Genomic DNA, 18,697 nt, shown 5'->3' on the forward strand with positions numbered 1-18,697 from the left:
CAGTTTAAAGTAATTACCTAGTTGTCCAGCAGAGGGCGATGTGAGCGCACGATCGTGACTGCGAAGCAGGATTTTGTGTAACGGATACAGGAAATGGCATCGTTTATAAAATACATTTTTGAAACCTAACTCATTATGGACTTACACCAGTTTATTCTTTTATAAATTTGTTTTGTGTGGTTGTGTCTAGGGATGGTGAAATATCACTTTTTCATGCGCACAGATATTACAGGATTCTGTATTGGCTGATACGAATCCATTTGATGAAGAATTTTTACAAAATTATAATGGTCTAATTTGCTCACATGATCACTTATGTTTGATCACTCATGATTTTGACCAGTTGTTACAGAGCAAATTACTTGAATTTAATTATTCATTTTTATTGTGTTGTTCAGAGTGTAAAGGTTGTAAAAGACATTTGTGAAAAGTCATGTGAATGAGTGATGAACAAAAAGTTAATGTGTGATTTAGGAACTTGTATTTATTGCAGCACTGCATTACATCAGATTAAATTGTGCAGGTGTATGTCTATATGTGTGTGTGTGTATCACATTAAAAGCTGTAGTATATCCTAACTATTCATATCATTCAATTAGCTAACAGCTTGTGCCTTTCGCCCTCCTTACTTATGCCTTGTTGTCTTTATGGTTTCCTCTGGTGAAACGTGCGTAAATAGAGGTGGATAAAACGAGAGGTGATTTAGTGGCCTCGTCACAATGCGCCCTGCTCCGGCGGCTGCTTCCTACCTTTGTGTGGTCGAGGGCTCAGGGGTGCGGCAGCGGATACACGGCCTGGGCCCGCGGAGGAAAGGAAACTGGGTGTCAAAGGTGGTCGCTGTGCTGCTTCTGTTATCTGAGTAACAGACACTTGCGGTAGTGACAGTCGGCGACCGAACGTGTCGTTGAGACACTTTGAAGCGAATGATTGTAATGTATTACAACCATATATAATTTTAATGTTCACGAGAAACTGAAACCGAAGAAAAAGGATGTGTAGAATTGAAAGAACAAAAGTGTTCCAGTTGAAACCTTGTTGCATGTGGACTGTTGCTGCAGGCTTTTCTTCCTCCTGCTCCTCTCCGCACAGGCCTCTCCTGTAACCTTGAGAGAAGCCCGTGCAGGCCCCAAGTTCAACGAGTGCATGAGGCATATTTTCGCTGAGCGTGCTTGGACCGCCCCGCTAAACCCCTCGACCTCCCCCCTACACACACCCCCCTCCTCGCCATACATACAGCTCTTTCCCCCCCCCCTTCTCCCTCCTTCTCCTCCTAAAGAGGACTCCCTGTAGGCCTCGCCTTTCACAGTGCCTGCAAAGGAAATACATTATGTGTAAAAAGAATTCCATATGGTGTCATACGATCTGTGTAATTCTCCCTCAATTGATAAAAAAAAGTCACCTTGTATGCACAATTCTGTTCTTTGTGGAAGGTACTGTAGACTCTACACTGTATGTGCTGCCTTGTAACATTAAATCCACTTTTTTTTCCCGCCCCAGTCACAATAATGACACTGCAAATAGAAGTTTTTGCCCAAGTGCTTACATCAGACACTGAAAAAGCAGTTCAACCAGCTCAACAAGGAAACGTTGATAAAAGCGCTTTTCCACCTCCTTCCTGTGGCTGACTTCAGCTGTCGTACTTTACACTGAGAGGGCTCCTGCCCTGGCTGAGGTGGGGAGTGTGTGGCAGTCCTTTACGGGTAGTAGGCTCTTCCAGGTAAGCACTGCCAAGTTTAAGTGGCTTGGACCAAACCCCGCACCGCAAATGGGAAGTGATTTCTGCAAGGCTGCCAACCCCTGTGAGAGCCGCGAGTGTAGCACGACTGTTGAACCGTCACTGTCAGTGGAGAGACGTGCACATTCAAGCGGGTTAGAAAAAAAAACAAAAAAACACAGGAAGCCATGTCGATACTGTATGTAGGTGGATTACACGGCATGCCCCAGTAGCCCCTGTTGATGTTCTTTACAGTTCCCGTGATGCAGAACTGTGGCTATAGTATCAGGAGACTGTTTTTTTATGGTTCCTTGGACACATTTCAGTGCACTACTATAAAGTAAAGCAACTCAAAACAACTGTAGTTTTGCAGAGTGAAGATTTAGATTCAGCCTTACAGTATGTGCTTACATGGTAATTAAAAAAAAGTATGAATCATTTAAGAAGTGAACAATGAACCATTGAACACAGGGATGGAGTAGTTTAAGAGCCTTGAGGACTTCAGGCAAGGGCTGAACAATCCAAAAAAGAAAATGGCGTAGGTTGCTGTGCAATCTGTCTATGTTTTAATGCCGATTTTAAAAAGTCAACACATAAATCTTGTGTCTTTTAAAAATTTGAAAATGTGTGTAAATGTACACGACAGAATGAAGACATCATTACCAACTTCAATCTGTATCGTACATCCAGATACAGTGCTCACTGAGCTGCACCAGGCAGAACAGGAATCATTTCATTCCTCACCCACCCGGCAGCATTTACCATCAGCCTTATTTGGCCTCCCAACCACCTTTGATCGCTGCGAATGAACTTTTGGCGTCTCAGATAAAGTTAAAAAACAACACGCTCGAACGAGTGGAAAGCGTAGACTGTGGGAGCTGTGCTGTGAAGGCGGGTGCAAAAGGCCCCCACAGTGTTGCCCTGAGCGGACAAATCCGAGCAGGCTGAGGAAGTAGAGGAAGGAGTGCTGGGAGGGTTTATACGGGGGCCGGTAGGAGATGTGTGAGTAGCTCGCAGGGAAAAGCGGGAAAAGGGGGAATTCCTGTTCCTGAACTGAAATGTGATGGAAAAAGTGAGTGCGAGATGTTGCTCGCGCTGCTCCATGTCAAAACAGCCCGAGTGCTGCCGTCATCTGTGCAAATATTTCAAGAGATTATGGTTCCAGAGCCTCGTGGGAAAGGCTGAAAAAGACCTCTGAGGACAACCAGGCTTTTTTTTTTATTTTAACGTGGTCAGACCAAGAATATGTTTTCAGAAAAACTCAAATGTTCACAAATGGAAAACCTGCCATGTGAGTCCATGTCTTTGTGTCATGATATGATATGAAGAAATGGCTCCATACTACTTTTTTGTGTGTCTGGGTCAGCCTTGATCACTTACTAATTACAATAGTTTTTCCCTTTATCTCATTATAAATCTGCATAGCTTGCATCCCTTACTCACTAAAATAACCCATTTATGTGATATTTAGGCTTTTGGAAATTGTTATCCAATTCACTGATTTTGACCGATGTTGGACTGATACTGAATATCTTCTCAGGTAGAAGCAAACGCAAAAAGACCCAGATTCCCGATCCGGTCCGACCAAGGGTGTGGGTTTTTTCCAGTTTCATACTATCAAAAACATGCAGAAGTTAATTGGACACTAAATTCATTGTAGGTGTGAGTTAAATGGTTGTTCATCTCTCTGTGCTGGCCCTGTGATGGTCTCGCAACCTGTCCAGGGTATACCCTGCTTGACCCTCATGTGCAGGATAAAGTGGTAATCAGTGAGTTATTAATTTTTTTGGCAACAAGAGCAATGTAAATTAGATTTGTACAATCTCTAATATGACAATCCCCAAACTCTCCGCACATGTGACCAAACTGTCTCTCTGGATGCTCCACTTTGTTTACGACTCTCGAACAACTGAATCTGAAATTCATTTAGCGCCTCGACTCTTCCCACTGTAAAGTGGTGCTGTGTAGCCAAACCACATGTTGTTATTGCTGCAGTGGCAAAGTGGGCTGCCCCAGCAGGCCTTAGTAGCACAGAACAGATTTGCTCTGTTTTTTTGCCAGGAATGTCGAACAGAGTTCTCTCTCCTTCTCTGTCTCGCTCTCCAGTGATGAAAATCACGCTTAGTGCGCACTTAAGTATGATTTATAAATCAGACGCTCGTGGCGTGGCAGAGGGAATACTCTGCAAACCCTGAGAGATAGGATTTGCATTTTGATCTCCTTGCAAGCCTAAGATATTTTGTCATGATTAAATGATGCTTTATTGTGGTAAGTGACGGGCTGTTGACTGGATTGAGTCTCGGGATGCTTGTGTTTAAATTGTACATGTGGGACCCACAACCGCAAAAGAGAAAAGACGTGTTTGCACCTTAGCTGCTGTTCTCTGGATATCTCCAGACACTGGGAGTGTCCACGAGGAGCTCCCGTCTCTGGAAGTCTGCCAACTCTCTGACCTTGTGGCGGTCACTGCCTATTGAATTATGTGAGAACCTGTTTTATGATGCCGTGTCTTTAAAACACTGCTGCGTCTGACGATGGCTCACCAGACTGGCACTTAGCTGGAGCAGCGATTCCACGAGAACCACCAATACTTTTCTCTATAAGAGCAGTGGTTTTAGTCAAATGACTCATATAATCTCCAGTGTTGCCCTAAAAGCTTCTCTCCTTGGTCTTGTGCCAGTGAAGAGACCCAAACCCCACTCCCTCAAGACCCTCTTGGCCCAGAGCCGCGATCCCCATGGATGCTTTGATTTGGTCCGGCTCCGACTGGCGGCCTCAGAAAGTCATGTCTCCAGGCTCATTAACAGGAAAGGAGGGGTTTTACTGGCCATGCGGCAGGCAGCCGACTTTAAAAACCACCAACAAGCTCCTCTCCTCCATCTGAACAACTTACAACATAAAGAGCTCACACATGTTTCCATCATTACTTCACTAGGAGCAAGGAGTTCAGGAAAGTGTGTTCATTATTTCAATGAAGGCTCTTGAAGATTGCTCCGTACTTTGCTAGACCTCAAACATATGGCACACAAGTAATAGCTTACTTACATGCAGGCTAATGTTAGTGGTACCAATAAGATTCAATATAAATCCAAGTATCAAGTATATAACATACAAGAGCTCAGTAGGTGATCTGGAAGTGGATCACCCAAAATTGGTCATAACCTACATCCACCCAAAAGAAAGTCATCACACCTCTTGAGCTGTGTTGTGCAGAAACAGACAAATGTGGCCAAAAACATAATCTCACTGGCTGAGTTAATTATCTGAGCAAACAAGATTCCATATCTAACCACACTTTCAGCACCAGCTTCTCTACTTGACAGGTTTCAATGCTAGATTTGAGCAAATACCACAGACGGATTAAGTTTTGACACCCAGGCTTATTCCCATGATGCATTTCTGAATAACAGATCAGGTGAAGTGATGATGCAGCAGCACTGTGTATTTGGATTGTACTGGATTGTAAAGAGGAAGAAAGCTACAGGACTGCGTTCTTCTGCACCTGCTGCTTCATTCCCTACTGGAGTTGTAATGGCAAAAATAAACTGGCTCGACATCTGTTGGCAATGTCAGTAGTCTGTTTTTATGCTTGTAATGACACATTAAACTCTGTGGTTGATCCGCCACCCCCCTCCTTCTCCACCCTATGTCCCGTTCCAGGGGAGCAGTGCCAGCAAAATAAGTCTGAATGAGTGCGCGCTTTGTATTCTTTGTCTGTTTTGGGCCAAGATCTGGTCTTAGATGTGGTGGCATTCTATGATCGGATAATTCCTTCCACGTCCCCTCTTTAAGGTGTGTGAGTGGGCGTGTGTGTGAGTGTGTGTGTGTGTGTGTGCGCGCGCGTTTTTACCACTGCTCACTTGGCAGAGCTCAGGGAGCGCAAACAGTGGCAATGGGTGGCAGGGTTCCTCTGTGGCCTCCTGCCCAGCTGGAGTTCAGCCATTTTGCCCTGTGAGGGAGCACCCAGTTGCCCTGGCTTGGCCTGCTGCTCTCAGGCAGTGGGAACTCCTCTTGGCTGAGGCCCGACACCATCGTATGCGACAGTCACTGGCAGAGGACTCGCATACACAACATCAACATTGCATAAGACTGAATCCGTCTTAGTTGGCTTTGCTTCTGAAACTGATATAAGAAGAACCCATTATTTGCAAACTTGCTAAATCTTTTTATCTTTTTAGATTCAAAGTGATTTTTATTTATGTTGTTGAACACAGTTGAATGTTTTCTCGCGCGTTTGCTTAAGGGGCAAGGCTGTTTGGGCACGTTTGTGGCTGGTTGATGATAACAATGTCGGTGCCGTTTGCTAACTGCGCTCCCTTATCAGTGTGGACCAGAGAACCATGCGTTTACCATTCATAATAATACATACCTCAGTAAAATGACAGAAGCCCACGGTGGGACCAGCTGCATGTCAGAAATCTGGGAATTTGTTTCAAATATTTTTCAGAAAAAAAAGTACCTTTGAAAACCAAACAATATAGTATTGGGGGAGTACAGTATATGGGAGCTGACATACATTTGCTGGCTATCAGCAGAGTATCACAACCAGGCTGTCCCTGAACTATGATCTGTGGGCCAACTTGTCTCTCTTGGGAGAGCGGGGAATTTCCCAGACCCCTAAACACCCTGAGCAGCTAACATTCCCTCTGTCCAACCCCCCTACCCCCCCCTCCCTCCCTGTGGACCAGTCGAGACGTGCAGGTTTGAACCCTCTCTCTGTGTTTCTGGCCTCCCATGCCCATTGCCACTCAAGCAGCAGGGGTCCGCCGCATTTGTCTAATAATTATCCGAGTGGATGGGGGGGTTCTGAAGATGAAAGACACGAATCACAGAGCTCCTCTGTCAAAGGTCTGTCTGCCTGACTGGGGGGTTTTGGATCTATCTCCCTTGTCCTCTTCTCTTTCGCGGCATCTACTGCCCACCCCGCCAACACCTACCCTCACATACACACAGGCTTACTTTTCCTCAAGAGCTGCCTCCACGGAGCATAATCGCCGACAGTGAACGCTCGTGCATGGCCCCCACTAACACCACCCCACCCCACCAGCTACCCCGCTGATTCATTCACAACTACAAAACTGCAGAAATGCCCCCCACCCTCACATCCTGAAAGACTTCAGACTCTCTTCTTCTTCTTTTTTTTTTCTTCCTGACCCTCGCATGCTCCGCCCACCAACCCATTGGCTAGCCTCCCACCTCAACTAGCCCCCCCCCCATCCTCCCGCCTCATCCTTTCTCCTCCCCACCCTCCCCACCGCCACCTTTCTCCTTCTTCTCCTCTTAACTACTGGCTAGGAGTTAATGGACTGTTTTGGCGAGTCTCCAGACGGTGAGTGTCACCTCATTAGCCTATAGCGGCTCGCTCCCAGACTGCTCCTTGTGTGTGCGTCAGTCTATGTGTGTGTGTGTGTGTGTAGGAGGAGGACTACAATGACGGAATGCCATTGGTTTGGCTCCCCCAACCCTCCCACCTCACACCCCTTACCCTCTCTCCTTCCCACCACTACAATGAATGAGAAAACACGCATGCATAATGAAATCTATAGTCTCGTCCTCACTCCACCCTCCTTTCCCTCTTTCCGCCACAGCCGTGCATTAAAACAAAACAAAAAAAAAGCACTCCTGCTTGGAAGTTTGCCACCATGGTTATTAAAAAGTGTCTACGAAGGAGAGTGATGTGGCCAACCTTCCACCCTTGCATGGACCTATCCTTTTTTATCCCGGCTCGCCGAATGGCAGGGTGGCAACAGCGGGCAAATGTAAATGCCACCCGGCCCTGCCAGTCAATTACACCACAACAAAGCTAATTGTTTGTTTGGTGCATACCACAAAGATGCCAAGGTTGGCCATTGACGGGGGCCCCTTTGTTTCAACGCAGATGCAAAGTTCCCTTTTCTCACAGGCCAGACTTAACGCTGATTACACTTGTGAATGATGAGACTACACTTTTGGAAAGCCAGCGAATGCGTGTGAGAAAAGAAAGAAAACGATGGCTATTCGAAGAAGCACTTTTATTTATTTTTTTTAACTTTTGTGCTTAAAATACAAACAGTTTTTTTGGTACTTTACAAATGCCAGTCGGGAAATTTGTCCCTGCAAATAACCTTTTGCAGGAATCCTTTTTGAAACAAATGATTCGTAAGATGATCAAATATGTTCACAGTAGGAATACGTCTTAATATCACTTAATGTAACGGATGGTGCCAGGTGCCACAAAGGAGATAAAAACAAAGTTTGGGCAGCAAGCTGAGAGTAAAGTGACAGGGACAGACAAAATGAAAGAGGACACAGTAAAAGGAACAGAAAAGGGAAGGCAATAAAAAAAAAAAGCGGCTAAAGGAGCGGCTGCAGTGTGAGAAAAGGACAAACAAAGTAATTGGGGAGCTGTGAGTGTGAGTGGAGGCCGGTCTGGTCATTTTTTATGGGGTTGATGATGTGCAGTGACTGAATGCATCACCTACACTGTGTACAGTGCAGGGCAGTTAACCACGGCACCCTGCGTGTCTGTGTAAATTAGACTTTTACCTTTCCCTCATGAGCGCTTGTGATTTGTGCACATGCGTCAAGGTGGGTTAACTTTATTTCCGAAATTAAAAAGGTGGGGAAAGTTGAACTCGGATGGCTTAACCCTCATCTGCATCTTTAGTTTGGAGGCAGCGTATCTCTTTGTGCTCGGACCCGGTTCTTCCTTCTCCTCTCGGGCCGATGTGGCTAATGATCTTTCAGGCCATTCAGTCCGTTGTTCAGGGTCCCACTCGCCACTGAATATGCTCCCTCCCCGTCCACACTGTTTGGTGACCTCAATGAGGAGCCTGTTGTCCTCCCCGGGCTCGGTTAAAATGCTCTCCTCTTTTCATTGCCGTGAGAGTTTATGGAGGAGAAGGCACAGAGCGCCGAGAGAGCGGAGAAAGAGGGCCCGTTCTCCACCGGCATTAGCATGCACTGATTAGAAACAAACACACACTGATGATGCATGCGCACACGCACACACACATATACACACACACTGTGGCTTGTCATTGTTCTTGTCTGGGCTGGGATCCCACTTGATTCCATAAGTCTCAAAATCCCGACAGTCCTACTGAGTGTGTACATGCATGTGTGTGTGTGTCCCATTCCCGCTCCATTGAACAAGTCTGTGGTGTCTGTCTTGGAGAAAAGAAGCAAAATGTCATTGTTCTCACAGACGTTTCAACTTTGCCCCCTCTCACTTTCTCCCAGCTTCTCTCTTATGTTCATCTCAATGTGTGTGTGTGTGTGTGTGTGTGTGTGGGTGCATGTGTGTGTGTGTGTAACTCATCCTATTGTACCTGCATTCCCCCTTCAGTGTCATTTGATAGGTAGCTATCTGGATTACTAGGTGCTCCTGTAAGTCAATAAGAAATACTTGCCTTGTTCCAATTATGAGATAATCATTACAATGTCACACAGTGTGTGTGTGTCTGTGTGTGTGTGTGTGTGTGTCACAGTCGTAGTTTGTCAAAAGGAACACAAGACTATCGATTTCTGTCTGCACAGAGGTGTCAGATGTTTTTTTTTTTGTAGAGGCGTGATGACCCACCAAATATAGATAAAATATTTCCACTATGATACCATTCTGCTCTTCAAATTTTGTTTTGTGCTTCATCACCGAGTCAACTCTCGCGCTCCTTGTGAGACGACACAAGATGGCGTCCAAACCGGCTACATCATTTGTCTTCTCTCTTTTTTGGCCAGGTCAGGTGCCAAACCTTTGCAGAATGCCATGCAGGAGTCCAGGCGGGGGGGATGGGGGGGAGGGGGTACTGGGATGCCAGCATTTGGTGTGTGTGTGTGAGCAAGGAGGGGGTAATGGTGGGTGGGGGGTAGGGTTGGGGGCATCATCGCCAGTTGGCAGGCTGGCACACAATGGCTGGCACGATAAGATCCTCCCTCTTCTGCGGGCAGATTTCCTCGCCCGAAATCTTTTGTTTGGCTTGTTTGGGTTGCGGCTCGTCCCGATAAAGGCCACTTTGTTTAGACAACAAAGCGCCAGGCATGGAATAAAGAGACAGATAAAGAGACAAAGAGGCTAAAAAGGCGGCAAACCGAGGAGAGCACTAGATTCATTCATTCAAAAAAAAAAATGAAAAAGTGAAGAAGATATCACTAAATAAACAAAAAAAACAAAACGATACAGGACTCATGCTTTAGCAGATGACATGATATTGTCACAGATACACAGTGAACTGTAGATTCGGAGAGGAGGTACAATAGGGGACAGATACTATTGCAGGCGCTGGGACGGCGATGGACAGATAGTGAGGGGAAGAAAGAAAGAAGGAGATTTGAAGAAGAGAGCAGGTTCTGCCGGCTGTTGGAACTCAGCCCAAGTAGTGTGAGGTCATCAGCAAAGCTGTGAATGATAGAAACCAGGAGCAGAGCAGGACAGTGGACAAAGTACACACACACTGCACACACACACACACACACACACATACACTGCACATACAGTATACAGTCATTTATGCATTCTGTCAAGACTTGCATGACCCTGTGCTGCACACACACACACACACACTCACACACACACACTCATATTTCAGGCGTGCATTTGTGGCAAAGGACACACTGGAGTCTCCTACAGCAGAACAGGAAAGAAAGGCAGGAGGACACCGAGAAGAAAGTCTGCTCGGCCACATCAAATATTTACCCAGGAGCAGCTGTATTGTCGAAACATTACGCATCAGAGCTGCTCCGTAATTAGGTCGATATTTTCAGCCCCCCCCCTCCCCTCGTCTCCCTCTCACTGTTTCCCTACTTCTCCGGGAGTCCACCCCACCTCTCCACCTCTCCTCCACACTGCCCTCCCCTCGCCTCCCCAGGCTGCTGAAATGTGTCTTGGCTCGGGACCCATGCCTCTGGCAGCCAGAGTGTTATACATGTGCACAGAACCCCGCTCGGCATAAAATGGCTGCCAGACAGGCTTCTCCTCCTGAAATGTCGACAGCGGTATGCATCTGCAGGGTGTGCGTGTCACGCGTGCGCACTGTGTGTGTGTGTGTGTTTTTTTATTTTTTTTTTTTATGGCGTATATCTGTACATGTCTGCGAGGAACGTGCACCACTGTCACATAAAACAACAACAAAAAAAAGTTTCACAAACTACAGCATGTGGATAATTTAATCCACACTGTACACTGTGTGCATGCGGGCTCCTCCGCAGTTTAGTGGGGTGTCATGCCAAAAAATGAGTGGGCGGGTTAGATGGAGTGGTGTGCGAGTGTTTAAGTTATTATAAAATCCAGACGAGTAACACACTTGGGTGTAGAGACGACTCACACGCTCGTGAGAAACTTTCTTGCCGAGCCAGATTTCTGTTGCCATTACCCCTAATTGCCCTAATCGTTACAGTGGAATGATAAGTATCCCTCTGGACAAGAAGGTGTAAGAACTCATGGACACATCCAAAATATCCCCCTTTTTTTTTTTTCTTTTGCTGAGTAACGGCAGATAATCTGATTCATACGTGGTGCTGTTTTTTTTTCACTTCCTTCATGAACCAGTTTGTTTATTTAAACAAGTGGCAGGGACGGTGGGTGCCAAGAAATGTTGTTTTTGGAAAAGGGCCGCGCGTGTGTGTGTGTGTGTGTGCATGTTTATGTGTGTGTGTAGTGTCTGGCTCTGTGATCAAGCCCTGCCAAGCTTCCAGGGCAAAGCTCAGCCTCCTTGGCCGCAACTGTTTATTTACAGGTTACACTACTGTTTATTTAAAGACTATCAGATTGGACGGGCTTCTGCACAGGACACCTTTCAGATACAGATACAGATACCAGGATTCGGGCTCCTCTTATCCAACTGGATTTCAGCCATTTTCTGAGCTCTTTTAAAAAAAAAACAAACACAAACGTACAAGTCAGAATCTTTCTAATTGAATAAAACTGACTTTGACTTGAATACCTGTTGAGTTACAGCATGCACGAGATGTGAAATGTCTAAAATAGAAGAGTGGAGCAAACTCACGGCCTGAGAAATGCATATTTACACTGAGTACTGGAAGAAAGACAAGTATGAAGCCTGCCCTTCTCGGGTCAAAGGTAAAATGTAATGCAATAGGGGAGGTGTTTCTAGGTCTGGTGCAGGCCTGGCAGATGCTCCATATGCTTGCATCCCACCTTGAGTCATCCAGGTGGTCTCTCCTGGTGCTACAGTGGGGCCTCATGCTGGAAGATTCTTCCTGGGAACTCTAATTGCCACGACCATCTGCTCTTTTTGTCATGGTTGCCTGTTCAGCACTTGATGAAGAAAAAGGAGAAGGAGGAGAAAGACAAACAAAACCAAACCGCAAAACTCTAATCTGTTCTAAACAACCCCGTTGCTCCTTTCCCACCTTTACCTACCTCTTCTTATTTTTCTTCGACTCCTCCACTCTCCTGTGCTCTTTCTCTCCTCCCTCGTTGGTTTCTATCCCTCTCAGCAGTTCTCAGGGAGGGAGCTTGGAGTTGGCAGCCACAACTAGACTGATGGATGAGTCTGAATGTGGCATATAGGGAGGAGGGAGGGGGGGGGGTGGTACAGGAGAAGACAAGAAGGCAAGGCCACTCAGTTCCCTGTGCCAAATCCACACAAACCTCAACTCAGCCGCAAAATAAACCTGCTTCAGAGACTCTGTGTGTGTCATGGGGGGGGAGAAGAGAGGGGAGCCAGTTTGCTATCAAGGGCCATTTAAATGTTTATAACATCCTTTGGGGCCTGTCTATATTACTGAATCCATACATCACACTAACTTCTATGACACTTCCATAGTCTTTGTTTTCTAGGTTTAGGTCAGTCAGGCATGAATGAAGGAGTCAACATAAAGAAACACCTCAATATCATCACTTAGTGTAGCGGAGGCAGACACACTTCACTCTAAATTGACTGTAGATGCCGAAGTGAATGATTAGTCTCCATATGTTCGCCCCTGTGATTGATCAATGACCTGTCGAGGGCTTTCGCACCATGTCACCTGGGATAGGCTCCAGGTCCTACACTCTTAGAAAAAGTGCTAAGTTGAACCATATAAGGTTCTTCGGCTTGTCCTCATAGGAGAACCCATTTTGGCTCCAGGTAGAACCTTTTTTTATAAAGGTTCCACCTGGAACCCTTTTGGAGGGTTAAACCAATAAATCCTTTATTCAGGAGAGTGGTTTTAAAGGGTTCTCTGGATCAAAATGGTTCTTACTGGAACCATTGGTGTTACCAAGAACCCCTGAAAAGCCCTTTCTTTGAGAAAGGGTTTTTCAGAAGCAAATGGTTCCAGGTAGAACCTCAGCCCTTGTAGAAGGACCCTTTTGGAACCCTTATTTCTAAGAGTGTAGCGATCCTCAAGAGGAGCATAAAGCGGTAGACAGTGACCAAATGAATTAAAATGACGTGATCATTTTTAATTCATTACGAGGAACTTGACACTTTTTGTGACTATGGACCAGTCAGAAATCAACATTGCTTTGTTTGTATTAACGAGGGACTGAACAGAGACGGCACTGAAACAAGTTTTAGGGGAGTGAAGATTTGACTTTTATTGGATGCCGAGCTGATATATATCATAGGACTGTAACTCGCACAGTGTGTCTTGTACGTTTTTAGGACTAAGCACTCTCCTCTTAACGTATGGTCCTGTTCCCTCCCTACTTTGTCATTGTTGAGCTTCGGCCAAGAACATTCTGTTTTTGCAGTCCTGTTAAATAGTCAAATTTAGTAGGGGGGGGGGGGGGGGACAAGAGTGAGTGGGAGAGAGACATAAAGAGAGAGCAAGAAAGGGATAAATCTTTCAACCTTTCCCCCCCTTTCATTTTCACCCCTCCTTCTGAGCTTCTCTCCGTTGCCTGTGTAATAACAGCTCATGAGACCTGTGGCAGAAACAACGGCTGTTGTTGTCAAATGTGTCCGAGTGCACTATTTCGAGCTTCTTGTCTTTCCTGTCTCTCTCGCGTGGATGATAAACTCCCTTTATACTTGGCCCAGGTTGATTCGCGATCGGTTCCCGCTCAGGTTCTGCCGTTAACTGTGAGGCGAGGCAGGATTTGCGTGCGCTCGCAGATCACATGACCGCTGTGAACGCAGGTTTTTTTATTGGCTTCAGATTCAGTCGGCATCGGCGGGGACTAAAGATCTAGATGAACATGCTAGCTTGCCATTCATCGACCGGCCGTCAGGGTTAGTTGTACGTGGCACATAACAATGTATACAATCACAGAAAGAGAGACAGAGTGAAGAAAACAAGGGGAACCAAAGAAAGAAAATAAAAGCTATCGTAAAGCGAACAGACCAAACTACGAAGATAAGCAACTGTGAATGCATGTGCAAGAGAGAGGTGGGACTGTGACATCATCGTTTTCCCAAAGTAGCGTCTTAGATGTCGACATGAAAACGCAAGGCTGGCGTTTGGAGATTTTCTCACTCCCAAAACATCAGTCATGTGTGGATAAAATGCCGTCACGATAAATTAAAAAAGTGAAAAAGGTTTGTGCGTACAAGGCCTCACCACTTTTTTTTTTTTTTTTCACATAAAACCACAACCATTGTGTGCACAGATTGCAATCTCACAACGATGCCTATCATTTGTTGTGATGTTTTACAGCTTGTGTGCTGCACGATGCACAAGGAAAAGGGCCCTTGTTGCCTGTCAGTGATAAATGAGAGCAGGAGCTGCTGAGGACCGATAGATTCCCCTCCCAGCGGGGCTTAGAGGGAAAAGACGTCAATCCGGGCCATCTCATACCACAGCCTGAGCAGCGTAGCCGGTGGAAAGAATTCCGCTCATGTTTCCTTGTGCTTTCCCGCCCCTCCTGTCCTCTCTCCACATTTTGTTCTGTGTTCGTACCTTGCACAGCAGGACTGAACACATTCTGTACCCTCCCAACACTCCTTCAGCCCCCCCTTTTGAGAAAAATTATCTCGCGGTCTGCTGGTGAAAACTTTGAAAGTCAGACACAGAGCTTTCTCTTCAGTTTGCCTGTGATCATGCTGTTCAAACAATGCTGTCCTGTTCAATGTACAGTTGGCACACTTTTCCTTCACGTGCAGATAAGGGAAAATATTTAGTCTCCCTTAAAGGAAATATCCAGTTTACTGAAGTTATTTCTTTATTTTTTTCAGACAGTGGCTAATCAACAATAGGTGAATGAATAAGTGAATAGACGTGATACAATGTGGATCTATTTATATGTAACAAAAACACAAACATTCCTGTCACAGTCCCATGTGGTTTATAGCTGAAAATAATGAATGACGACAAGGAAACAGTGTTTTAGGAAGAAGGTATGTTGTTGTCCTCATGTTATACTAACATGGCCCCTCCTCTCTCTCTCTCTCTCTCTCTCGCTACATGTCTGCAGACTCACAGCAGTCAGGAAGTCCCAGTAACAATGAGCAAGGCAAGAACCCTCTTCCAGGTATGTGCAGCACCAGTTCCCCCTTCCCTCTCTCTCTCTGCTTTATTGTGCCCCTGCAGGTTGCTCACTGCACTGCAATCGACAGCATCACTTACTTAGGGGCTGGTGAATCCACTAAAGTGATTTTTTTTAAATCATATCAGTGTTTCATCCACACGTAAATGGTGTTTTGGAAATGCCATTTATTTTGAAAATGGGACACTCTCAAAAATGCCACCCTTGTATTTTCATGTAGACAATAATACGCTACTTTGGGACTCTGTTCGCTTTATGATTACTTATATTTTCTTTCCTTCTTTCTTTATAGCTGTGATTGTATACATTATTTCAATAGAAAAAAGAAGAAGTTTGTACACAGTGCACATGACGTACGTCTTCTCCTCCTGCTTTTGGTTACTGGCCTGGCATAATGTACGACAGCGTTTCGGAGTCATTTTCGTGTGGATGACAACATTTCCTGACACAAGGCCGTGTTTACGTAAAAAAAAAAAACCTTTCCAAAAAGACGAATTAAAAGAAAGTTTATGTTTCGCTCCGTTTCCATGCGGATCAGGCCTTTATGGTGCCGATCTTCTGTGAACCTGGTGACTTGCTGTAATAAAAACAAGCTGCAGCCTGGTCGTCACAAACCATGTGGTTAAGGGGTAGCAGTCTACTGTGAAGTGTGCAAAAAAAAAACCAAAAAACGGCTATTTTGAAACATTAAAAACTGGGTGTCCGGCGTATGCTATTACTCCACTTCTTAAACTGCTTACAAATGAGCCATCAATTGAGAATGCATAAGCCAAATTGACACATTTAGTGCGAAAGGCGTAAATTAAAAACTTGAAGTTATTATTCAGCTTCACTCTGACATTCACTGGCTGAAGTAGGGATTTTTGATCTTTGCATGGACTTAGGAGAAATATAAACATTTTATTGGATCATTAAATGTGAATTGTCATCATCCCGGTGGCAACATCAAACGCAGCATTAAGCATAACAGGAGGTTGCAAATTGGGCTGGGAATGGAGCTCAACAAGGTGTGCCAGCAAACCTGTGCAGAATGTTTTTATTTTTTTTTGACAGCGCCGTTCCCCTGAACTGACCTGCACAGTGTCGTCACAATGTTGGTATGAAAATAGTTTGAGAAGTGTAATTAGTTTTCTACCTCAAGAGCAGGTTCTGCTCATGTGAGTTCCAAGGAAAACATACCAGCGATCCAATGACTCAGGCCTGGGAGGTTTTTTGGCGGTGGCGCAGTTCCCTGCTAAAGCCGTTGGCTCACAGCAGTCATTAGGCTTTGTAAGCACCAGTCAAGCTGCCTATCTTTCACTATTGAATAAAAGCCGAGCTGGAGTCATTTGGGTGTCAGTTGCTCGTCTGTTTTTTGGGCAGGTCATTATACACAATGTCATAAAAAGAAAATATCATAATTATTGTTTGTTTGTTCTAAAAATAGTTTTTTGGAGATCACCTGCAGCGGGGAACAACCTTCAAATGCAGCTCATGATTACAGCGAATTTCATGCGACAATGCTGACACTGAGTCTCATCACAAAGTCAATATTGACAGTTGTGGTTGAAGTTTTACTTCGTTATTTAATTAACTAGGCAGCACCTGCAGTACTGGCTCATCTGTTTAATGTGTTTGATCTGCTAATTTAGTCACGCCTTCCTACTCGCTTAAAATAAAGTCAAAGTTTTCACTCTTATCTTATCTTCCCTTGTAATAAGCTTGAAATAAAAACTGAAATCCAACTTTTTTACCACTAGGAATTAATGTATTATCATAAAGAAACACATGAACTAATCAAGTAAACCCCAAAAACAGCCCAGCCATAGATTTGAGATTACTTGGCAGGCAGTTAATCCAGTGTTTGTGCTCATTTAACACAAATCATAATCGTAAATTGCAAAGAATTTCAACTTAATTTAACTAATGATGACATGCTTCACTTCTGTGTGTGTGCCTTTGTCTACAGTCTACTTGGAAGACAGCTTCATCAAATCAGGAGTCTTCAGTGTTTCAGAACTGGTGCGAGTGTCCAGAAGTAAGTTCATTATTATTATTGTTATATATTCTTATATATTAATTTGCAGGCTGCACAACCTGTTGTTCTGGAGTTATTCTTTTTCTTCTTTTATTTACCCCTTTATTTCACTCGTAAGCTACACAGAGAATGAAAATTAATTCACAAGTGAGACAATAGATTTGATGAACTTGATTGGTCCCACACTGGGGAAATTCACTTGTTGAAACAGTGGGTTTGGGAGTAGACATTACCGCACTATGATGTAAAATAAGCAATGAAAAATATTGAAAATATACAAGGCAAAAAATAAAAACACTCTAAGTGAACAATGGTACAGGGAAGAACAAGTTTGCAATACAAGTATTTAAAAGTTTCGACAGCAATATGTACAAAACGAAAGAACAAAACACAAGACAGCTATAATAAGGCTTTTATTTATTGGTTCATTAAAGCATGCTGCATTTGACACTAACTATGTCCGTTTAAAATGGCACTTTCAACTGAAGTTATTGTTTCAGTTATCAGCGATTAGCCCCGAGCGTCACGTTGAAGCTACACTGTGTAAATCAGATGGAAGAAAGAAAAAAGTCTATATACTCAGTACGGTATTTAGCTCTGAACGATTTTGAATGAAGGTCTATTATTTTTAATTATCATTGAATGAAATTGCCATTGTTTTTTGTTTTGTGTGCAGCTCTGTGCACAACAAAGATGTCTGTAGAATATGATGCTTAGGCCAGGACCATTTTTTGTTTAAAATGCTGTTTTAACACTCATTTTGGCTTTAACAAATACTGCACCTCCTGGGATTTGAAAATTGCAGCTGGCAAATCTGACCCGGTAGATGAATATATGCTGTTGTTTTTCTTCACAAAAACATCATGCACAATTCAGAATTTAGAAAAAAAATATAATTCAATTCAATTGACTTATTTAAAACCAACACATCTCTTAAATTTAAAAAAAATATTGAATAGCTTAGATTTAGTGCTGGGCACTTTAACGGAGGTTAACTGCGTCAACGTCAACGCACGTTAACGCATGACACGTTTCCACGACGACTGACCGGAAAAAGATGCGCATGACGTCATGTTTACGTGACTGTCCATTGTTAAAAATTAGTCTCTAAAGTAACTTTTAAAAACAGAGGCACGCATACGCAGCAGTACACAGCTGGTTATTTGTAGCGCTGCTCTTTTCGTTTAATAGACAGACTGCTCCAGGTCGGCTGTAGTTTGCGCTAACGCCGCTAAAAGGAGCTAATGCAGCTAACGGAGCTAACTGGTAAACGGTGCCTGGACTCGCGGCACGTAACCATGAAGTCACACGCTTCTTGTTCCCGGTCAGTTGTCATGGAAACGCGTCTACTTAAATATATTGGTCCAAAATACGGGCCCCAGATTTACTTGGCGACCCCTGCTGTCGGCCATATCACTAATTTTGATAAAAAGTTGATTCATCGTTCAGCTCTAGTGTTACCAAAGTCCAGACAGGGAGTTTTCAGCACTCAGCGGCCATCTTGTCCCTGGGCAGTTGTTTTAAGCTAACAAGATGTGGCTCCTATCTAAATGAATGG

The 18,697-nt window shown here is 44.4% G+C and overlaps 1 protein-coding gene across 9 annotated transcripts in view; it reads left to right on the forward strand.

The window, feature by feature from the left end:
- The window catches only part of LOC310944331 (nuclear factor 1 B-type-like), a gene marked incomplete at its 3' end in the record, with an annotated part of 71,695 nt that overhangs the window by 31,340 nt on the left and 21,658 nt on the right, over nucleotides 1-18,697 (forward strand). For all 9 annotated transcript variants that reach the window (XM_083910093.1, XM_083910087.1, XM_083910089.1 and 6 more), the window contains exons 3-4: nucleotides 15,051-15,107; nucleotides 17,071-17,139. In XM_083910093.1, coding sequence (XP_083766219.1) covers nucleotides 15,051-15,107; nucleotides 17,071-17,139 — 126 coding nt within the window. The remainder of the gene's footprint in view (nucleotides 1-15,050; nucleotides 15,108-17,070; nucleotides 17,140-18,697) is intronic.

Source organism: Microchirus variegatus (genome assembly GCF_963457635.1).
Source record: "Microchirus variegatus genome assembly, chromosome: 2".
NCBI classification, from domain to species: Eukaryota; Metazoa; Chordata; class Actinopteri; order Pleuronectiformes; family Soleidae; genus Microchirus; species Microchirus variegatus.